The sequence below is a fragment of the Epinephelus fuscoguttatus genome, linkage group LG19, assembly GCF_011397635.1.
Source record: "Epinephelus fuscoguttatus linkage group LG19, E.fuscoguttatus.final_Chr_v1".
In the NCBI taxonomy this organism is placed as follows: domain Eukaryota; kingdom Metazoa; phylum Chordata; class Actinopteri; order Perciformes; family Serranidae; genus Epinephelus; species Epinephelus fuscoguttatus.
The window spans coordinates 8364789-8386749 of NC_064770.1; the positions used below are offsets into that span (position 1 = coordinate 8364789).

The 21961-nt window shown below is 38.8% G+C and overlaps 2 protein-coding genes across 4 annotated transcripts in view; one reads left to right on the top strand and one right to left on the bottom strand.

The window, feature by feature from the left end:
• The window catches only part of LOC125879637 (trafficking regulator of GLUT4 1), a 28733-nt gene extending 11848 nt beyond the window's left edge, over positions 1-16885 (bottom strand). Inside the window, exons 1-2 of one of the 3 annotated variants that reach the window (XM_049561605.1) lie at positions 16755-16885; positions 12418-12519 (exon numbers count right to left, since the gene is read on the bottom strand). The gene's annotated coding sequence lies outside the window, so the exon portion shown is untranslated. Of the gene's footprint in view, positions 1-12417; positions 12746-12793; positions 12817-16754 lie in introns of those variants that run through there. The other 2 variants (XM_049561606.1, XM_049561604.1) reach the window with 2 other exon arrangements.
• LOC125879616 (zinc finger protein Xfin-like) lies at positions 16725-21403 on the top strand. Its single transcript, XM_049561578.1, has 2 exons — positions 16725-16917; positions 17811-21403. The coding sequence occupies exons 1-2, from the start codon at positions 16725-16727 to the stop codon at positions 18842-18844; spliced, it is 1227 nt and encodes a 408-aa protein (XP_049417535.1). The 3' UTR covers positions 18845-21403.
• Positions 21404-21961: the final 558 nt, after the last annotated feature.

The following is a 21961-nucleotide window of genomic DNA, read 5'->3' on the forward strand; positions in this document are numbered from 1 at the left end:
CAATGTAACTAAGTACATTTAGTCAAGTACAAATTTTAGGTACTTGTTCTTTACTTTTCATGCCACTTTCCACTTCTATGAGGAAGTATTGTACTTTGTACTGCACTATATTTATCTGACAGCTTTAGTTACTTTACACAAAAATATAAAAGAAATTATGATGTTTTGTTAAAAATTAAGTCCCCAAAAGTTTACACAAGTACAGCTGAAACAATTAATCCATTACTGAATAAGTCACGTGACAGATTAGGACACTGTGAGGATGGTTGAAGTCATTTTTCCTGTCCTGGTTCCAGCATCACAAACGTGAACACAGTATTTGCTTTTCCTTTTAACAGTTTTAATATTTTTAATTTATTTTTGAATAATTTTAGATTTTGAACAGTTGGATGAATAACACAAACACTGTGAAGCTGCTGCTTTGAACCTCTGGACCTTAACAAAATCGTGCTTATAGCAGGAATTATTTATTTTATTATTTATTTCTCTAAATGACTGATATGCAAGAGCAATATGCAGGAAACTCTGGAACCTGTAAAGTAATGATTAACCATAATAAAATAACTGCAAAATAATTTTATAGTTTAATTTAAAGACAGACTCATGAAATGGCATTATTTATAGGCACGTATCTGCACGTCTTTTTACTAATCATTTTCTTATGCAATTATTGAAATGCAGACTTAATTAAACACTCTTGTTTTATTTCTCTATATATAACAATATAACTGCTTTTTTATATTTTGAATGCAGCACTTAAAAGACTTTTAGGTTTCCCGCAGCAGCCTCCACAGTGCAGCTCTTTTTATATCTTATCCCATGGATCTTGTATCTTTGTTACATAAATAAATATTTCTGCAATATGCTGTTTGATAAGATGTTCCTCGGTCAACAGTGTGGATGTTATGAACAGATCAGTCAGGCAGAGATTCATTGTTGTGAGCGACAGCCTGCAACACACACTGTTTCTTAAAGAGCAGATTTGGGAGAAATCTGTGCCGCAGCAGCAACACACTGAATACTATAAAGACCTGCCAGAACTGGATCGATGACTCGTACTGCCCCCCCTGAGGACCAAACACTGCGGCTCTGCTGCTTCGCTCTGTAACAGCTGACAAATGCAGTCTTTTGTTACAGAAGTACACTTAATATTCATCTGTGTCTTCTGTTACAGCAGTCTAAGGGGCTCTGAGCTGCAGAGTCATTTCAAAAAGATCCTGCTCTTCAAAGGACCTCTACAAAAACCAGGGAACGTCCTCCATGTTTGACAGTGACTTAAAGTAGAGATGAAACACTGAACAAAAAGACTGTGGTTTGTTCAATTCATACCTTGGGCAAGATATGGCACTGAAATCAAACTTGATATTCACCTTGATTTGCTAGAAAACTATTTCACTTTTCGGCCAGCAGGGCACAGCTATCTTTCAAAAAGCTTGTTGGTGATGTCACTGGGATGGTTTGTCTCTGTTGTTGGCTTGTTTGCCAGTATGAGTTGTTGAGGTAGGCTTGGGAAACAAACATATTTTGTCCTTTAATGACCAATTTGTTCTCAGACAGTATGGTTTCTACAGCCAGTGTATGAGATAATTTGAGTGGAGTGATGCACCGAAGTACAGGAAGTCACTTTTCACGGTAGCACCCAATAGCAACATATCCTCATACAGCGGTCCATATCTTATCTAATGAATAAGTGCCACACTGATGACATTACATATTTAATGTAACATTACATAGTTCAGGTTTAGGCAGGTAAAGTTACATAGGTTAGGTTTAGGAAAAGAAACATGGTTGGGTGTTTTTAGGGTTCGGGTTACCAATAAATTTCCATGACTTTCAGACAAATTTTCATGACCATACACTCGACACAGGACTACTACTCTTATTGATACTCCTTATCAATTCTGTTCTTTATCAATAGTCTTATTTGTTCTTTTTCATTACTGTGCAATAGCTTTATTAAAAAGATATTATTTAAAAAAAAAATGAATTCAGAACTGCATTAGAACTGACGAGTTTAAATATAACTAAATGTTGTTTCTAGAGCAACAGCAGAAATGTTTACAACAGCAAAGTCACTAAATAAACCTAATAATATTTCACTGGAAACAAACTGCCAATTAAATAAATCACATCCCTGACATCACATTACTAAATGCAGACAGCCAGCAGGTAACGCTGGAAAATTTTAAGATATGTGGCAAACTAAGTAAAAAAATTTCGACTTCATACAGACAGCCTTTGTTTTAGCTTGTTTGTAACAATATGCTATTAGCCAAGCATGAGCAATGTGCTTGTGTAAAACAGTTGATAACAGACTTCAGACAGAGCAGATTAAAATATTGCTTGCTACATGTTAATGCTTGTTGAACAGGTGTGATGTTACTGATTAAGTATTGGCTTTGACTCAATAAGATATTATTAGCCTGAGTGTCAGACTGAAGCTCCCAGAACCTTCAGTCTGACATGGCTTCCATTGAAGGTGATTTACAAGGGGGAGGGAATTTGATTTTTTCCCTAACCAATCAGTAGAGATCAACGACTCACCCAGAATCTGATGTCATTAGTATCCATGCCTCGGGGGTGCCGAAAACAAGCGAGCATTGCCCGTTTAAAATGTCTCCGTCATCGTGCACGCCCAGCTGCATCGCCGTTAAATCCAGTTTAGCAGCTTCCTTAATTTGGTCCTCTATTAACGCGAGTAGTGGCGAAATACCTCGATAGCATCGTTAATGTGGTCTATAGGATCTGTAGCAGTCGCCATTGTTGCTATCCTCACCAGTTACCCACCGGCGTATAGCTTGACATCAGTGTGGCGCTGATTGGCTAATCGTTAGACCCGTCCATTGGTCCGTCCATCGTTTGGACGAGATAAATCGCAAATTCATTGAAGTATGCCAGACCAGAGATGCAAGCCTACTCAGTTGAGTGGGCGGGGTCTATGGTCTGGAACCAGGCTAAGATATTATTGCACTTATTTAGAGTGACAGGTGCTGTTTGTTGTCTCCATAGGCAATGTCAAGTGTGTTTAAAAAAAGTATCAATAAAAGTTCTGGCAACTTTATCAATACTACAATCTTTGCCCTGTAGACAGTTTTAATGGGTTCCAGTACCCATCCCTAATGCAGTTAGGGCTTCGTTTCTGGAAACAGTACCTGAAATAGTCTTTTGTCTGGTGGTGGATGAGAGAGCAGCACTGCAACTGGCAGCAGGTGTGTCATGATGGTTGTCGGGGTCAATAGCCAGTGATGCGAGTTGATATAGCGTTTACAATTAACTCCTTTAGCATGGCTAGCTAGCCCTGCCTCTCCCAAAAATAAGTCGTAGAACATTTTACTACACACAGCCCACATTTTGCCCATCCTGTGTCTTGGTCTTTCTCAAGCTATGCCCTATCTTTGTCCCAATAACACCAGATGTTATTAAATCAGAATTTCCTGGCATTGCGTGAAATGACATTTCGTCAAAGAACAAAGTGTAACTCAGGTCAGAGTTTGACGTTACCTCTGCAGAGAGCAACATAACATCAAGTGACATGACTGATTTGTTTAACCAGCATAGATTGTTCTCAGTTGATCCTAACTGAACCACGTTTACCGTATTATATGGGTATTTGTGAAACAAATTTCCCTAAATTTTCAAAAACTTTGTGGGTGTATTTAATTTTCAAAAACTTTTCCAGGCCTGGAAATTGCTATTTACAAAATTCCATGACTTTTCCAGGTTTTTCATGACTGTACAAACCCTGAAGGTTGGACAAGTAAAGATATGTAGGCATAGTAAAGTTACATGGATTACTTTTAGGCAAGTTACGTAGTTTATATTTTAGGTAGTTTAGGCAAATAAGGTTATGTAGGTTAGGATTAGGAAAAGAAACATGGTTACAGTATACTTTAAAATAACTCAAAGTTCACTTGGTTTCATCGGTTCCGAACACTAATTTCCCAGAGGAAAGTCCTGTGTTGTTTGACACATCCACCAACACATCCTCCCTCCTCATGCAGCCTTCCTGATAATTTGGGTTATACACAAATTACTGGCTCATGATCAGGTGGGTTTTATACAAATATGGACCATTATTTTTCGTAGGTCTACATATGAACAGTGCATTAGAATAGCCTGCCAATAGATGAGACACATGTTGCAAGAGGAGCCATTAACAAGAGTGGTTTGGTTTATGATCTGAGGCAAAGCTAACATTATCAACCAACCCATCCTTATTAGCCGATGTTGTCGCTAAGTAGGGAGCTCTTTGTTTCCAAAACTCTACCACAGACCCAGCAAGATCTTGATCGTATCTCCAGTCAAGGATAAAAGGCTATTATGTACACTGAGAAGAGGATGGGCACACAAACCTCACTGGCACCACCAGATATCTAACCAAACATGCACAGAGGAACAGGACGGTTTAAGTAGCATTTTTCCACTGATGGTGAGTCAGACCGTTTGTTTATTTTAGCAAGCTTCTTGATGCAGAAAGTGTTTGCCTATGTCTCGGCTTCTATAGGTGGGAATGATGTTGTTCATGATATAAAGTGACTTGTGGATGTCACAGCTGGGTTAGGCTAACTATGGTAGCTGCAACATGATAACATTAATGTAATGTTAAATGTATTCTGCATTGTAGTTGAGGTGCAATGACTTGATGGAGACAGTGGTAGATCACTTGTTTTGTGAGAAGAAGTTCTTTGTCAGGTGCAGCAACCTGACATCATATTTAGCCATGCACCACCCAATGTCCTGACTTAAGGTCAGGCAACCTTTCACTTTCACTTTTGCCGCTGTTGTCCAACCCCAAGGGAACAGGTCTTACCACTGTGGGGGGTTTTTTGTTGGGTTTTATTTTGACTTTGTCCATGGTTCATTGTATCTCATCAAAACTTTGCAGTTTCTTGAATAAAATTATAGATTTCTTTAAACATTGTTGCAAAAATTTGGAATAATGTCAGTAAACAACTCAACAATATAACATAGGTCCAGTCGTTTTAAGACTTTCGTAACAGAAATGTTTTATATTATATCTCAACGTGATCTCATCCGTATTCATTATATTTTGATGCTTCATCAGAAAGTGGGGGCAGTCTTTTTCCATAAATCTTGAAGCAGGGGGTCAGCAGTTAGGTTTAGGCAACACAACTACTTGGTCAGGGTTAGCCAAACATCATGGTTGTCATTAGTCACCTGAGTCAGCTCAGGTGACTAAGAAGGGGTTGGTGGTTATGTTTAGCCAACAAAACTATGTGTTTTGGGTTGGGAAAAGATCGTGATTACATTAGTAATGTCAGTCAACTCATGTGACTAACAAGGAGTTAGCAGTCAGATTTAACCAACCAAACTATTTGGTTATGGTAAGGAAAAGATTGTGGCTGACCTTTATCAAGGAGTGGACTCACATGCTTAACAACGAAGTAACAAACTATGTGACTCAGACTGATGTAGCAAAATAAGTCAACATTGACACTAACATCAGTCTCCTGGGTCAAAGTCCTGTGCTTGCTGGGCCTGTCCACCGATGCAAACTTCCTTGCTCTTTTTACTACATCTGTTGCTCTGACTGTTTCATCAGAGTTGGTCAAAAAGCCATATTTGTCTCATACAGATGCCTAAGGGTGCATTAAGCATCTGTATCAAACGCTGGGGGTCACTGCCCAAGCGGCATTTTTGGATGCCCTGGGAATGTGACCAGGCTGTATATCTTTAAGTAAGGTTTTGAATGCAGGATTTTAAATTGTAGAGTAAGTATTTTCACAATGTGGTAATAGTACTTTTACTTAAGTAAAGGATCTGAATATTTCCTCTGCTGTAGATATTTAAAGTTTCAGCAGAGTTAAAGTTTGGGGACAGTCTCTAATTTTCCCTTTTTTTCTTCTTCTTGGCCTTCAGTTCTGAAGAAAAGGTGAAAGGTCTTTAATGAGGGGTCATTAAAGGGGCTCGGGGTCAGCCAACAGCCAACTCTCACATCAATTAACCTGCTGTTGCTTTCATTCTTTTCTCAGTAAGTGGCAGGATTAGCGTCGACTGCATCTCTTAGGAGTCAGGGGGGAAAATTAGCAGGAAGAGACGCCCATTAAAACCATCAGAGTGTGTTGTTTTTAGCTCTGCAGCAGCAGCGTAATGACTCCACACTCTGATAATGTTTGTTTCATGCTGATGGTTTAGACCATCAGTTAGCTGATGTATCGACGTGATACAGACCTGTTATTAAATACTGGATAATGGCCGGTCAGTGTCGTCCACATTCAGGGCTGTCAGTCTGAAAGCCTGGAGAGAAACCTGCAGTTTCAGTTAAGATTGTAGAGTTTTGTACCCTTGTGGAAAAAAATAAATCACTATTTTATGTATGTGTACACAAATACAGTATGTCTGTTGTTTTTGAACACTTTGGTGCAAAACCTGTATTGCTTTTGTACAGTAATAAATAACTTAAAACTTGAGTAAATGGCCAGATATATTCTGGAAGTTAACCATATTTATGATCTTATTTGGTCAGTTTTTGGAATAAATAACATTTGGCATACAGACTGTCTCTAACTAATTATGAACTTAGACAGTCTTTCATAAGCTCTTTCATTTTCTTGTATGTGAGCTTATTCATATATCTCATAATTGTTTTCCAGGAAGCTTCTTGGGATAATATGAGGATATTATGGGCCTATGTCTAGCAGGAAATATTACTGAGAAAAATCCAATAAATGCTCTATATGCAACAGCAGTATACAGGAATATTTGGAACCGTAAAATAGAGATTAACCATTAAAAATATATTGAAAAAACCCCCAACATTTTTATAAATGTATTTAAAGACAGAATAATGAAATATAATTAACTGGCACAAATCTGCATGTATGTTGTCTTCTTACGAATCATATTCTTATTCAATAATTTAAATGCAGGCTTAATTAAACAGTTATGGTTTATTTTTTCATAAATGTATTAATACATCAATTACTCCACTATGATAACTGCTAAAAAGACTCTGTTTTCATGCTCTTATAGAAATACATGAAATGGATACAAAGTTTTTGCGTTACATCATGGTGAGAATGATGTGTTTAGATCATGTGCTGGCAACACAAAAACAAATACAGTGCAAAGTCAGTGAAGATCTTTTGTTGTGGTGAAAACATGAATTAAGTATAAAGACCTAAAAAAGTACGCGTAGGGTGGGTGGGTCAAACAAACACGGACTTTCCACCAGGAGATGGCTGTTAGTGTCGTGTGTGAAAACAAAAGTCAATGTTCATGATTATAGAGACTTCGCTACACAAAGAGGGTAGGTTATGTAACTTATGTCCCATACAACAAAATTTTCCTTAACTTAATTTTAATTCTCAAAACCTAACTGTGTTTTTCTTCCCCTAAAGCTTACCAAAATGCAACAGTTTCATATTTCAACAGTTTTCATATTGCTAGCATGTAATTTTTTACACATTTTTGTGCCCACCACCAAGTAATGCATTGTTACAAGTTTATGTCCGTTTTACATATTTCTGTGAGACTGTTTGCCTTTATTTTATCTTATTCAATCGTCCATTTTATCACACAACTCTATCTGTTAGTTGTCTTATTTAAATTATTACGATGATCAATTTCATGACATGGGCCTCTAGTTTCACGGACCGGGCGAAGTGGAGGCACAGCACACCTGCACTTAGCCAACTGGGTGTGACCAGGCGGATTTTGCAAGTTTGGCACACCGTGCACCCTGGCGCAGCTACTCCTCTTTCCCACCTCCGTCCCTCCTACCTGCGCAAGTCGGAAAGAGGGAGGAGAGAAGGCGTGGAGTGGGTTTTACACACATCACACCAATCAAATGAGCCCCTCTCCTCACCCTTAAATGCGCCGCGCGAAGGCGTAATGAGAGTTTACTCAATTTGCCATGGCAGAAGAGAGCAGCAGCGTCAGACGGCCAAACTTCTCCCAGGAGGAAACTGATGTTTTGGTCCGGGAGGTCCAAGCTCGCAGTGTCCGAATATACGGAACCGCGAGCAGACCTCCACGGGCTGATGATGCAAAGGTAGCCTGGGAGGAGGTCACCACAATTGTACATCAATGTTGCGTTTCTCTCGTGCGCGCTCTCTCTTTCTCTCTCGCAGTCTCACTCTGTTTCTTTTCTTTTGACTTTTCTAAGATGACAGATGCTGAATATATACTCCCTATCTGATGCTGTGGCTGTTTGTGGTTGGCTGAGAGGGATGTGAACCCATTAGTTTGCAGCTGTGTTCATCTAATCAGGTTGGGTTTCCATTACACATGCCAAACGTGCCAAACGGTGCCAATCCCCTTTGATCTGACATCAGATGTGACGGGACAGTCGATATAGAGATACATTTATGTGCTGATTGCAGATAGTTGCATTGAATAGTGGTTTTGTGGCTATTTATTGCATTGTTAATGTGCCTGATATTCTGGAAACCTGCCTGTGAGGTTTTGGTGACGTGTGCGCACTGTCCGCTGGTCAGCCAAACTTCCACTACACGGCCTGCACTGACAGTAGACCTGGTTTCAGCTGGCGAGCTTTTAGCGCACCTTCGGCGAAGCCTTTTTGGCAGGAAACTGTCACTGCGCCAAGCTGGATCCGTCGACACCTCCCCCTGCTGCGCCACCACACCCATCTCAGCGCACCTCGGTCTGCCAAACTACCAAACTGAGCGCGTCTCGGGTTACGCTGCTTGAAACTAGCTCTGCGCGGGGTTCGCCACCTGCGCCTCCCTGCACTGCGCCGGGAAACTAGAGCTCATGGAGTCGTTTTGTCCGTAATTGAGTCCTAAAAGTAAAGGATTCTGCTGTTAAATCAAGTTGTTTCAAGACTACAATACCACAGTATTAGCTATATTTACATTTGCTTTTTGTTGTATTTTACATTTATTTTTCATTTTCCATTTTTTATTTTCAATTTTTTATCATATTTTATATATGTTTGGATTCTCATTTGTTCATGTGTTTTTCTTTTCATAAACTTTGAAGAATCATTGTTTTAGGGAGCCTGAGAACAAGAACCTCATTGCCAACAACTGCTTCCCTGTAACTGTTGTGCATATGACAAATAAAAACTTACTGACTGAGTGTCATTCTGTTTTAAGTTATTAAGTCTTTAAAAAGAGAGACAATGTGATTCTTGTAATAAGTTAATTTTAACCTGGAAACTAAACAAAGCAGGCAGTTTGGTACCTCTACAGTACACTGGAATGGAAATAAAGCTCACATACACAAAATTATGGATACATATTGCAGAAGCTGATTTTCAGCCTGCTCAGACCACCTGTTAAAGCACAGAGATCAATTTTCTAAGCTCCATGGCAGACGTGCAAAACATCCCTTCATTAATGTCGAGTTTGACCTCTTTAACTTTGACATATTTCATTACGGATTTCAGCACACAGCAGCAGATATGTGCACTAACTCCATGGTCTCTAATTTAGCATGCTGGTGCGGGATACTGATTACTTCAGTCACACTGGGAATTAACAGCAACTTTATCAACGGCTCTCTTCACACATTTAGAGAGAGACCTAATTTATTCACGTCACAGCAACAGCACACGAAGAATCCACACTGTATGGGAATAGTGCAAAAAACAAAGTCAAACACAAGTGCACACATGACTGCAGAGCGGCTGTGCAGAATGAATGTAATTATAAGTTGTAAGTTACAATGTTGTATTTTAAGTCCAGTTAGTGAGTCCAGTAAGACTTCAGGAGCCACCCAGTCCACTGGTGTCCACACTGCGACAAAGTGGAGATGAGTTATTTACAGCAGCAGCAGCATCTGGGGCTCAATTAAAAATGTTGGAACCTTAAACTAAACTCCAAACAACTTAATCAGCATTTTCAGAACACCTCAACCAGAACATCACTGCAGCAGCCTTAATGTGTGTCAGCCGGTTTATGGGTCCTGCCTTATTTTTAATGTTTAGGTTTCTTATGCTAGTGAGAGAAAGAAGAGGAAAAGACTGAAACCCAGTGGTGGAGGAAGGAAATATTCAGTTCCTGAATGATACTCTGTTACCAGTAGAGTCTTGCACTGAAAATGTTACTTAACTAAATGTATATAAGTTTAATCAGGAAAATGTATTTAAAGTATTAAAAGGAGCAAAATGTCCCTTGTGACTATCACACTATTATTTATTATATTATTAGATTATGTATTAAAGGATCAGTGGGGCATCTTTTGACAGAAAGGGAATCTAATATTTATAACTGTGTTTTCATTAGTTTATAATCACCTGAATTAAAGAATCGTTGTGTTTGCGTTACCTCAGAATGAGCTGTTTATGTCTATATTTGGAGCAGGTCCGCTTCCACTGAGTCCGCCATGTTGTTTCTACAGTAGCCAAGAATGGATAAACTTAACACTGGCTCAGTTTTAGTTCTCCTACATGCTTGGCACACTAGGAGAAGCAGGAGAAGCAGGATTTTACAGTTGCAGTTGGTTGAGGTGGAGCTCATTTTGATCTGAAAACAACTCATTATTTTTTCATTATGGATTTATCTGCTGATTATTTTCTCTACCTCACACAGAAGATTTAGCGTCCCATAGGCAAGACTGGACAAGTTGAGGAACTCTTTTGTTCCTCAGCCTGTTCAATCTATTAAATCAGAGTATAGGCTCTCTAAGTAACCTCAGCATTCCTTGTTGTAATTTGTGCCATTATATCTACTATTTGTAATGTGTAGTTCTAGTATAGTTTTGTTGTTTGGTTAGATTTTTGTATTTATGTGTATTTATGTGAAACCAGGGGTGAAAATATATGCAGTGCAGGCAGTGCAGGCAGTGCAGTTGCTCTGGGGCCCATGAGGTGGAGTAATTCAGACTGCTACCTTAAATATATTCCTGTGTTCAAAGAGGAATGATAAGAACAGAATGTTCCTAATTTAAAAATGGTGCAATTTGCTTTATATGCCCTTAATAAAGGAAAACCCATCTACACCATGGTTTACTTTTTAAGTTTTATTTCTTTTAAATAGTCAAGTGTCTAAAGCATTTTTTAACTTTTTCCATCTATAAATAAATTATAAGGCTATACAGTTCCGTTTTATTATTATTTTTCTGTGATATTTCATCAGATATGCAATCCTGATTGCCAGGTAATATTTTCAATGTTTTCCAATTCATTTTCCGTCACTCAACTTATTGATTAATCAACTAATCATTTCAGCTGTACTTGTATAAGCTGTTGGGGAACAAACACCATATTTTACAAACTCTTAGCATTTTGTGTGTAAAAAATATCAATTTTTAAATTAATAAAACTATAAGATCTTGTTAATGTAGAAGAGTAGAAGTAGAAAGAAGCATAAAAAGAAAATACTTAAGTACAATATAAGTGCCTTAAAATTGTGCTTAAGTACCATATTTGAGTAAATGTACTTTGTAACATTCTACCACTGTTTTAAAAGATTAGCTTGTTTTGATCAAAATTTTTAAGTTTTGAGTTAATTCCTTGTCTGTGTTTTGTGTCCACAGTGCAGATCTTCATCCCACTGACTCTCAGACTGACACACTGAGTTTGTGTCACCTCATCTTCATCACCCTCATCACACACACACACACATACTTTGACTACAGAGAAGACTTGGGAGGCAGCCATGTTACTGTAACTGTGAGTTAATCCAGTTACAGTCGCTAACTTATTTGATCTCCTCACTGAAATTCAAACGATTTATTCTTCTGAGGCGTTTTATAAGCCAGTCAGACAAACATCTGTATCCATAATTTTAAATCTAAACACCTCATTTCTGTCTTCAAACAGGTAGCAGGGGTGTTGAAACAATTCATCTACAAAATTAACTCTTCACAGTTTTGATTGTGGTTTAATTAATTTATGGAGGAAAAGTAACATTTATCTGCCGGTTAAAGCTTGTCCAGTGTGACCATTTGCTGCCTTTCTCTCTTTAATATCTCTGTACACTGAATATTTTGCATTTCAGACAAAATAAGACATCTGACAACGAAAAGGAACCATTATATACTCCAATACTTCCACACAGAGGGAGGGCGTGCCATGAATGTTAACAGAAGGAGCACATATCTGATAAACCATCAGCTTCTTATAGCATCTTTCTAGGAAATGACGCCAACGGTTTAAGCTGCAAATATAAGAATATTAATCAGTCCTGCCTGTGTAGAAAAACATACAACCCATTCTTATGTGAAGCAGCAGAGCCTTAAAAGGTGCCTTAAAAGCAACATGACTCCAACCATATTTAATACATAATTAAACACACTGATGCATGTCTGACATCATGTACAAACGCACCATCATCAGTGGAAAGGAAAAAGGGAAAGCTCCAGATGGAAGTGTGCTGTAGCCAGAGCTGAAGACAGCCGACACACCCCTGAGCACCAATAACAGCAGCAGCATGTTTTACACACCCAACGTGTGAAATAACACAAAAGGTTTTCTCAGTGAGCTCTTACCTGGTCCTAGTCTACAGGAAGCTGCCGGCTGCTGGTCATTGTGTCTCTGCTGCAGTAGGTACAGGAGGCACAGATCCAGTGGTGTGAGACGAAACAACGACACTGAAAAAAAATAAAGGAATCAGACAAAAGATTCACTCTGTTAAAAAATGGTGGAACAGCTCTTTAGTCAGTCCCTGCTTTTATTGATTATTGTTGTGTTGATTTCTGGTGATGCAGAATGGTGGGACGTCGCTGCAGCAGCTTTCTGTCTGTTCCACTGCAAGAGGTAAAAGGAAAGGGAGGGGTGCTTTAAAAAGTGTGTGTGTGTGTGTGTGTGTGTGTGTGTGTGTGTGTGTGTGTGTGTGTGTGTGTGTGTGTGTGCAGGAGGCAGCACTTGCAAAATAGTGGCTTCCTTCATCTCCATCTTCCTCCACTGTAAAGCTGACTGAAACTAAAAGCAGTGCCTGTCTAAACCTGCAAAATAAAAGCTTAACGGGGGTCTTTGTGTGTGTGTGTGTGTGTGTGTGTGTGTGTGTGTGGGTATGTGGATGGGTGGAGTTTAAACACACAAATCTGCAGATTCATATATTTCATAAGGTAAATATTCAATAACACATAAAGAAGTTAAATAATATAATGTAGTGCTTGTCACAGGCAGGAGTGATTTACAAAGGCAAAATGAAAAGAGATGAAAAATATACATGTTAGGCCTATACATGAAATTCTCACATACTCACAATACTAATATTTTTGTATATTCATGATATTTATATATTTGTACACATATTATTTTCTTTGTTGTTGTTGTTGCCATTGTGCACATATCCCTCCAGTATCTAATATACCTATCGCTCATGTTTGTGGTGTATTTTCATATTTTTTGACTAAATGTTTTAACTAATAACTAATTTTTCAAAAGATTTGATTTAATGTGATGTTTAGATTTCCATGTTCTGCTGTGTATTATTCTCTTTGCTGTAACCTTCTGTTCGTCACATTTTTAATAAAAATCTTTCCACTTTTTAAGACTTCAACACAAAAACGGTAACTATACCCCTGACAAGACTGAATGCAGGCTGAGTTGAGAAACATGAGAAAGCACTGATTAAACAAAGGTAAATGATGAACAAAGTGCACACGGTGAGGTGAGGTAGTGTGAGGTAAGTGAGGTAACACAGCTACCTCAATAAATCAATCACTATGGCAGAATCCAAATATGAAATGTAATAAAAGATAAAGGCATCACTGAGATTTATCACATGTCTCAAATGACTATTTTAAAACCTTTAATAAAATAATCACAGAATAGAATATTCCAAAAATAAATGCCCAAATCACTTCAGTATATACCATCATCTTAAAGAGTTTTCCCATATGAAAACATTCTTTTCAACCACAATTTGTTCAATAAAACACAGTGAAAATATGTTATACAATATTAAAATGAAAGCACCAACAAGAAATGTCATGCTTGCGCAGTGAAATGAATCAGGAACCTCCACAAAAAAGATGATATTTCTTGGTCAGACATCTAACAAAATGCACAGAAGCCTTTCCGCTATACAAAAACCCCCAAAAAACTAAGACAATATAAAATACTCAACAGATTGTATTACACTCTGTCACAGCTGTAATGGGCATAAGGGATGAGAGTAAAATGTGGGGCTGCTGAAGGAACTCGGCTCCATCTGTTGTGGGACCTCAATAAAATTAAAGATCTTTGGTTTGGCATTACAAAGGAAGCTATGACTCATGCTAATGAGAGATGCCACTAATCATGTATACCAAGAGATTTGCATAACTTCAGCTGAGACAGAACGGTTCATGAAGCAATAGAAATGATTCAGTTGGAGAAGGTTGCTTGTGAGAATGTGTACTTTTTGTTTCTCTGTTTGTATTTTGTGAGTCAATAAAGACAAAACTACAGTGGAGAAAAAGTGGAATTCTTTTGGCTTTCTTAAATTTGCATTTACATTGAGCCCACAGGCATGCCATAGCATTACTCTTATTTTGGAGGAAATTGAGCCCATTTCCTGTATTGCCTTGGTTAACTGTGGTTTACTTGCTGCACCTTTTTCTGTCCCCATCTGCTGCGATTCTGCTGACAGAGCACAATCCCAACAATGCACCAGTCACAGTCTCCAACCATACTTTCTTCACTGGGAATCTAAAAATATATCATTCATATTTAGAGGTTAAAATACTGATATTCATGTCTTAGTATCAATAAGAAACCAAATGAACCTCTGCATCATGAAATATTTTGCAATGAACAACAAATGGACACTAATGTTGTTAATATTTTGACCACTTATATTAATATTCTTTGCACTGGATCTCATTTAATAGTTTTATTTTGAAACGCTTCCTGTAAATATACCTTAGAAATAGAGTGATTTCTATGAAATATACCGAGTCTAATTAGAGTCTTAGCTGCCCTCCAGTGGTCACAGTGAGGAGCTGCAACGCCACATTTTAAATCTAACACACGGTGTAAATATATCAGTATAACTATTATCAGTATCAAGATGTAGACGTTATTATAAGAGTGATTATGACAAATAAAAACACTAACATCAGAACTGATAATAGTTTTATTGGTAGAAAAAAAAAAGTTGTTCAAAGCTGTTTTAATTTTATTGTATTCTATTTGATTTGATTTGATTTGACTTTTAAGACCAACCTAAATTTCAGAAAGCAATCACAAATGAGTGATGATACCTCACCATGGGGAAAATATCATAAACGTATTAATTGTTTATTCTGGCAAAAGAAAAGCTGCAGGGTCATAAAATGATTAATGGAAGGGGAAGGATGAAGAAACTCAGTTTAGAGACATGCATTTTATTAGATGTTTCAACATTCTCATATTCTTTTTGATCTCTTTGGGGTTCAAACAGTATTTAAATCTAGTAACTTCTATAAAAAATACTCTTTTGTCACATTTGCTGAAACTGTCACCATAGCTACACAGAAGCACATGAGAATGATAATCTGTAAATATATATATATATATATATATATATATATATATATATATATATATATATTGTATTGCTTATACACATATGAACAAAAACAACCAATAAGAGCTGAGGAGTCTTTAACACAGCTATCAATCATTTCAATCGCCTCATGAACTGTGCTCAAACTGTCAAACAAGGCAGCACTGATCAAAAATGAATCAAGGTTCTGTTAGTGTGTTGCCTATTTTTCTCCTCAAGTCTTTTCAGGAACATATTTTAGTGTACTGTTTAGCTGTAAAATGAGAAAGTTGGTACAGCTGCTAGGCGGTGCTTGATGCGATGCTCAACTATTTCCAATATGTCACCTGGGTTACAAACTTTCTCATTTCACAGCTAAAAAGTGCACTAAAATATGTTTGTATAATATTTGAGGCCAGAACAAGGCAATGCAGTGACAGAATATTGATTAATGTTGTATCAGCACTGCAAAGTTTGACAGATTGACTGCAGTTCACAAGCAGTGAACTACATGACTGACAGCTGCGTGAAAGACTCCTGGGCTCTGATTCTGGCAAATGCTATTACAGGCAAAAGGAGGCGGAGGAGGAGAGACATCACTGTTTCTTTACAGACTTTCTGCCTCAAATTATACTTTGTGGATGAAGTGACAGTTTCAGCAAATACAATAAATATTTTCATAAAAGTTACCAACTGTAGCTTTAAATTGAATCATCTCAACAAAAACAAATTGAGAGGAAAAGTCACATCAACAACTAATAGACATCTGTGGCAAGACAATGAGTTCAAACTGGACCTGAATACTACAATCAGCCCATAATTTGTCCTCACACTGTCACACTAAGTACAGAGAAGGAGTATTGTGATCATATTGCCAATATGAACAGTTTTTATGTATAAAATGTATTCTTGTAATGATAATACTTATCTTTGTTAGCAATTAATCGTGTTCTCTATTTATCAAGTAATTGTTTTATCTAGAAAAAATTAGCAAAAAAAATAGAAGAAAAGTATACATATATGTACTACTTGTGATTACTGCTGCTGATATATGTTTTTGTTTGTTTATTTTATTTTCAACTGTCTGTATTTGTTCTTACCTCGTCATTACCATTAAGTTTGTCTTGTGGGTTTTTGTGTTGTATCACCATGCTATCGTCTATTTTTGTTTGTTTTGTTTTCATTGAGAAAAAATAGTTGCCGATTGAATTTTATTTTCAAATTAAGACTTTTATTCTGAAGGAACAACGTCTGTTGATGTACAACCAGAAGCGTTTCCTGTCTCATTTGTTGTTGTCCGGCTGTGTTTCCGGTGTCGATGCAGCTGTTTATGGTTCCAAAATGACTAAACTACAGCTACTGAACGCCTACCTGACGGAGCGGCTGACGGTTGTGGTGAAGGAGATTCTGGACGTGGTGGAGGACACGGTGACCGAGTACCGGGAGGAGACCGCCAGGACCAAGCGCGAGAACGAGAGCCTGCGGAGGCAGCTGCGGGACATCCTGCTGCTGGAGGCCGAGACGGAGTGGCTGAGTAAGGGCCGAGCTAGTCTGCTAGCCCCGAGTCTAACTGTGAAAGAACAACGTTCCAAACCGCTTTGATAAATAAGTGCGGTTTAGTCTTTCAAAAGGAAATTTACGTTAATACCGGCGAAAACACGGACTTCAAAATCTTTACGTGTAGTCATGACGCCGGTTTTCAATTCGGCACCCGCGACATCAGCCCACTCGGTCCAGATTTTATGACAAATGTGACTTTTCGTAGCAGTTTCTCTGTCACTTCCTCTTTTCCCCTTCAAACCGCAGAGGAGGGTCCGAGAACTGTTTACATTATTAAAAGTGAGAAGCTCTGCTTTTTGGATCATCTAACATTATGCCGAACTAACCATTAAAATTTATGGTTTCAGAATTTCTAATAACGCTGTGCTTATGTGCTCTATGTTGAATATTAAACGGTATTTCAATTAATTGTCAGATTATCGCATGGAGTCTGGCGTGACACGCAGAAGATTTAAGTTTTAGGGTTACTTGCAAATTTTCTTTATTAAATTTGAATTCAGTGAGTCTTAGCTGACTGCCATTCATTCATGTTTGCATTAAAAGAGAATTATGTATACATTTTTAATATTATTCAGGGCTGTGCAGCACTCACTGCTGTATGACTAGACACTGAAATTAGCTTTTAAAAGATATTTTATAAATGTTATTCAAGTAATTCAAATGTAAAATAATTGATTGAGAAAAAAGACTTTTGAGTGCAAATATGTAAAGGTTCAGTCTTGTAGTGCAACCTCACTAAATTATTTTTATTTATCTTTAAGACTGCACTTTTGCACCTGTTATGCCGAATGAAGGTTACTGTCACTCAACTGAAACTGCCAGTGATATTTGTTTATGACTTTGGTGCTATATTTACTGTTGTTTCAGGGTCGACCAGGTCCAGTCTTGGTTTTGCGTCTCCTCAGCAGCAACCCCGTGATCCAGAACTGAGGCCCCGCTCAGAGGAGCCAGACTCCACCCTTAACCAGCCCAGACAGCCAGCAGCTAACACGGCCAAGCCAACTCATGAGCAGGTTGTTTCTGTGCAGCTACTGTCAGTCCAGAGTGAGACGCCACCAGGGCCGACCCTCCTGCCAGGGGACAAGAAGCCTGCTGAGCCCTGGGAACCAGTACCGAAGCGGGACCCTCAGAAGGAGGCATTTGGGAAAGTTTCACCTCTTCCTTCTCACTCCTCCCGAAGTCCTCCCTCGGCCTCAGGCCCTAAAATCCACATTGAAGTTCCTGTACTCAGAGAGAAGCCCAGGGCCCCGGCTCCTGCTGTGATAAAAAGTGAACCCGAGGAATACAAAGTGAGTGAACCTGAAGGTCACACAGACTCCCTGACAGAAACTCACGTCTCACAGGAACACTCAGGTGTCAGGAATAGGACAGCGGTGGTACGTGCAGACCGACATGAAGCTCATCAAAACAAGAAGTCCTGTCAGGACGAGGTCACAGCTGATGATGTCACAGCAGCTGGATACATCCCTGAGCTCGTCCATCGCTGCCCCCGCTGTGGAGAGGCATTCGGCCAGGCCAGCAGCCTCCGCCTTCACCTGGAACAGAAGAGAAAGACGTACGCCTGCGACTGGTGCTGTAAATCCTTCGCACAGTCGGCGGACCTGCGACGTCACCTGCGCACGCACACAGGCGAGAGGCCGCACCGATGCACATTCTGCTCTAAGAGCTTCAGCCAGAGAGGAAACCTACGGCGACACCTGCGCATTCACACAGGGGAGCGGCCATACAGCTGCCCGTACTGCTGCCGCACCTTCAGCGATGGAGACACCATGAAGAAACATAAGCGCACACATTCAGGAGAGAAACCATACCGCTGCGTCCAATGCTCCAAGACCTTCACCAGCGCCAGCGGCCTGCAGATACACTTAAAGAAGGACATGTGCTTTGTGGCCAACACCTGACTGGTCAGTTCAGGCTAAAGGAGAGTAAGAGGCTATAAAGCATTCCCACAAAGACACATCACTCAGTATAAATGCTTATTCTAATAATAGAATGTGACCGTCACAAGCCAGCAGGGTTCAATATATACATATATATAAATTAGGGCTGTCACGATTAGTCAACTAATCAATGACTTATCGACTATTAAAATAATCGGTGACTATTTTAGTAGTCGACTAATCGGTTTGAGTCATTTTTCATAGAAAAGCACTATAAAAGTGCCCCAAATTACTCTTACTGCAGCTTCTTACGTTCAGATATTGGCAGCTTTACACACTCTCCCGTGACAGTGAACTAAAACCCTTTGGCATGAGTATGAAACAAGACATTAGATAACGTAATTTTGGGATTTGGGCGAGACAGACCGACATTTTTCAACATTTTAACACATTTTTCGATGAAATGATTAGTCGACTAATCGCAGAAATAATCGACAGATTAGTCGACAATGAAAATAATCGTTACTGGCAGCCCTAATATAAATATGTGTATCATCATGCAAAATCTTACTGGGCCTCATTCACCAACTGTTCTTAAGAAGAAATTTCTTAGTAGAGCCTACTTACACAGTTTTCATGAAGATTCTAACATTCACCAGTGTTTTCTAAGATCTAGGTCTACTCGCACAATGGCATGTTTACTGCTGCTCCAATATGCTGGAGGATGAGCACATCCTCTAGGACCATGTAGTTGTGTTTGCAGAGAGCAACAAGTGCGGGCCTGTCCTCCTCCAGTACTGTGGTCTGCATCTCTTCTGTGTTAGGCAATACCTTTAACTTTATTTCTTATCTTAATCTTTAAGATCAAACCATCTTTTTTTTTTACTTCATCTGTTGTCCCCAGATACAGCATTCTCTGAACAAGTAACAGCATCCCATGCATCTTCTGTGTGTGTTACTTTATATCCATAACTGATGCTATGATATACGACAGCTCGTTTGGCGTTCACTTCCTGCAGAAGTACCTCCACTTTGGAACTATTGAAGTTTTTTTAGGTTTGGAGTCCGGTGCTCCTCCTCCCTATTTAGTGTGCACCGTGTCAGTTTCAGTTTGTGAGGACAATGGGATTCATCTTTATAAGAGCACGGATGTCAACAATTCTGACGTAGACTTTTCTTCGGACCTCTCTCAAGAGCAAATTTATGAAAAATCTTAGGAAGATGTTAGTGAATGAGGTCCAATGTCTTTACACACCAAACTGCTGGATCTTAAAGTTATACTGTGCAGGAACTTGGCCTCTCTGGACATTTTACTGTAGGCCAAGCTGAAGTGAGTTTCACCCTGGTTCCCTTGTCAAATAACCTGCAGGATTTTTCCAATCAATTGCACGTTTTGTCCGGGAAAATGACCTTCACAAATGAACACCACTTTTATGAGTAAAGTAAAAATTAATGGTAGGCAATAACAAACTACACCACAGTAACATGACTTAACATCACCACCACAACAAGGCTGTAAAAAGCGGTGTTCGGCGTGTAGTCTCATTTAGCCACTTGTTAGCAACCACCTTTTTAAAGACACATTAAAGCAGCAAACATTGATTTCATTTCAGGAGTCACAGCTACCTAACAGCCTCATGTACTTCAACATGCCTGTAAACCTAAACAGCCAGTGGATATTATGGCCAAATGCAACTTAGTAATACACTTTTAATATGTTGAGAGGCAGTCATTCTGGTGTGTAAAGTTCTTGCGATAACACACAAGAAACTACATGTTTGTCACTGCTGGCTTGTGATGCAGCTCTGTGATGTGGCTGCAGCAATGATCACCTGTCCAACCATAACGAGCAGCCAATGAGGTAAACTAATTTACATTCCCGCTGACTTTCTCTCTCTGTTCCCTCTTGCTGCGAGCCTTCAATGCACTTTGTTTTTATGAATTAGGGCAGGATGCAGTTGCTAGGCAGCTACAGTCGCACTGATATCATCCATGCCTTCATAATTATTTATTTTTTGTTATGTCTTACGTTGTACTTCTAAGCAAATATGCGAGACACAGCCCCCAGCTGAACTTGTCTATCCTCCACACATGAGACCACAGTCTGCAGAGGATCCATCGTGTTCTGTCTTCACTCTGCTGTGTTTCTGGTTCCAGATCAACAACAGAGTGAAAACATGCAGTCGGCTGTGTGACACATTATATAACTGAAGGACTGTTGAAGAGTTTGTGTCTGAAATGAGAAGAGACTTTCCTGCTTCAGAGCAGACTGGTTGCTGCAATACTAAAAATAGAATAATATATTATTTATTTTCCTTTTTTTATCAGTGTTAGACGGCTTGAACTTTGTCTGATCTGCCGCCTGAGAATATTCATGTTTGTGAAGATGGCTGATCATGAAGCATGATGGGAAACTGCTTCATACTGCAGAAATGATAAACAGCAGATTGTGACGATTCACAGAAAAAAAGAATGACCATTTTCTCTGTTAGCAGACAGGAACAGTTACAGTGTGAATGTGTGTAGATCTTTTCTGTGTGATTATCAGTATTTTGTATTGATGTGAAACATCTTGTTTTTTTAGGCAAAATAAATGTTCAGTGAAACTGTTGTGCCTCTAAAATGTTGATTGATTTCTGTTGTCTGGCTATCAAAACACATATTTAGAACTGTGCACACTCCTCACTTATGATTTGTATATTAAGTGCTGCCACAATTACTTTCACTTAATGTTCACTACTGATTATAGTTCTTAAATTAATGGATTACCTGTCCAATTTGTTTCAATTTGGCAGAACATTTTTTGACAGATTGATCTTTATTTTCAGAAAACAAGATCTGAACTCAACAGATATTCAAAAAAAACATGCAAATGAATACAAATATTTTGCAGTAAAGAAGAAGTATGCCCATCAGTCACTACATTAAAACCACTGGCTGGTCAAGTGAATAATCATCTCATTACAATACAATATTCTGCTGGGACACCTTTGGTTCTAGCATTCATGTGGATGCCACTTGACATGCTGAATATTTTGGCTGAACCAGAGTCAGCTCTGCAGTGTCTCCATTTACAGCAGGATGTGACAGTATTGATTGTTTTCTTGTGGTTTGTATTGATTAGTTTATTCACAGTTT

What these genes read in the sequence shown, in the direction of transcription:
- LOC125879616 (XM_049561578.1), top strand. Translation starts at nt 16,725, where the DNA reads ATGACTAAACTACAGCTACTGAACGCCTACCTGACGGAGCGGCTGACG. An exon ending in GGCCGAGACGGAGTGGCTGA is followed by an intron (nt 16,918 to 17,810) that starts GTAAGGGCCGAG and finishes CTGTTGTTTCAG; the next exon opens with GGTCGACCAGGTCCAGTCTT.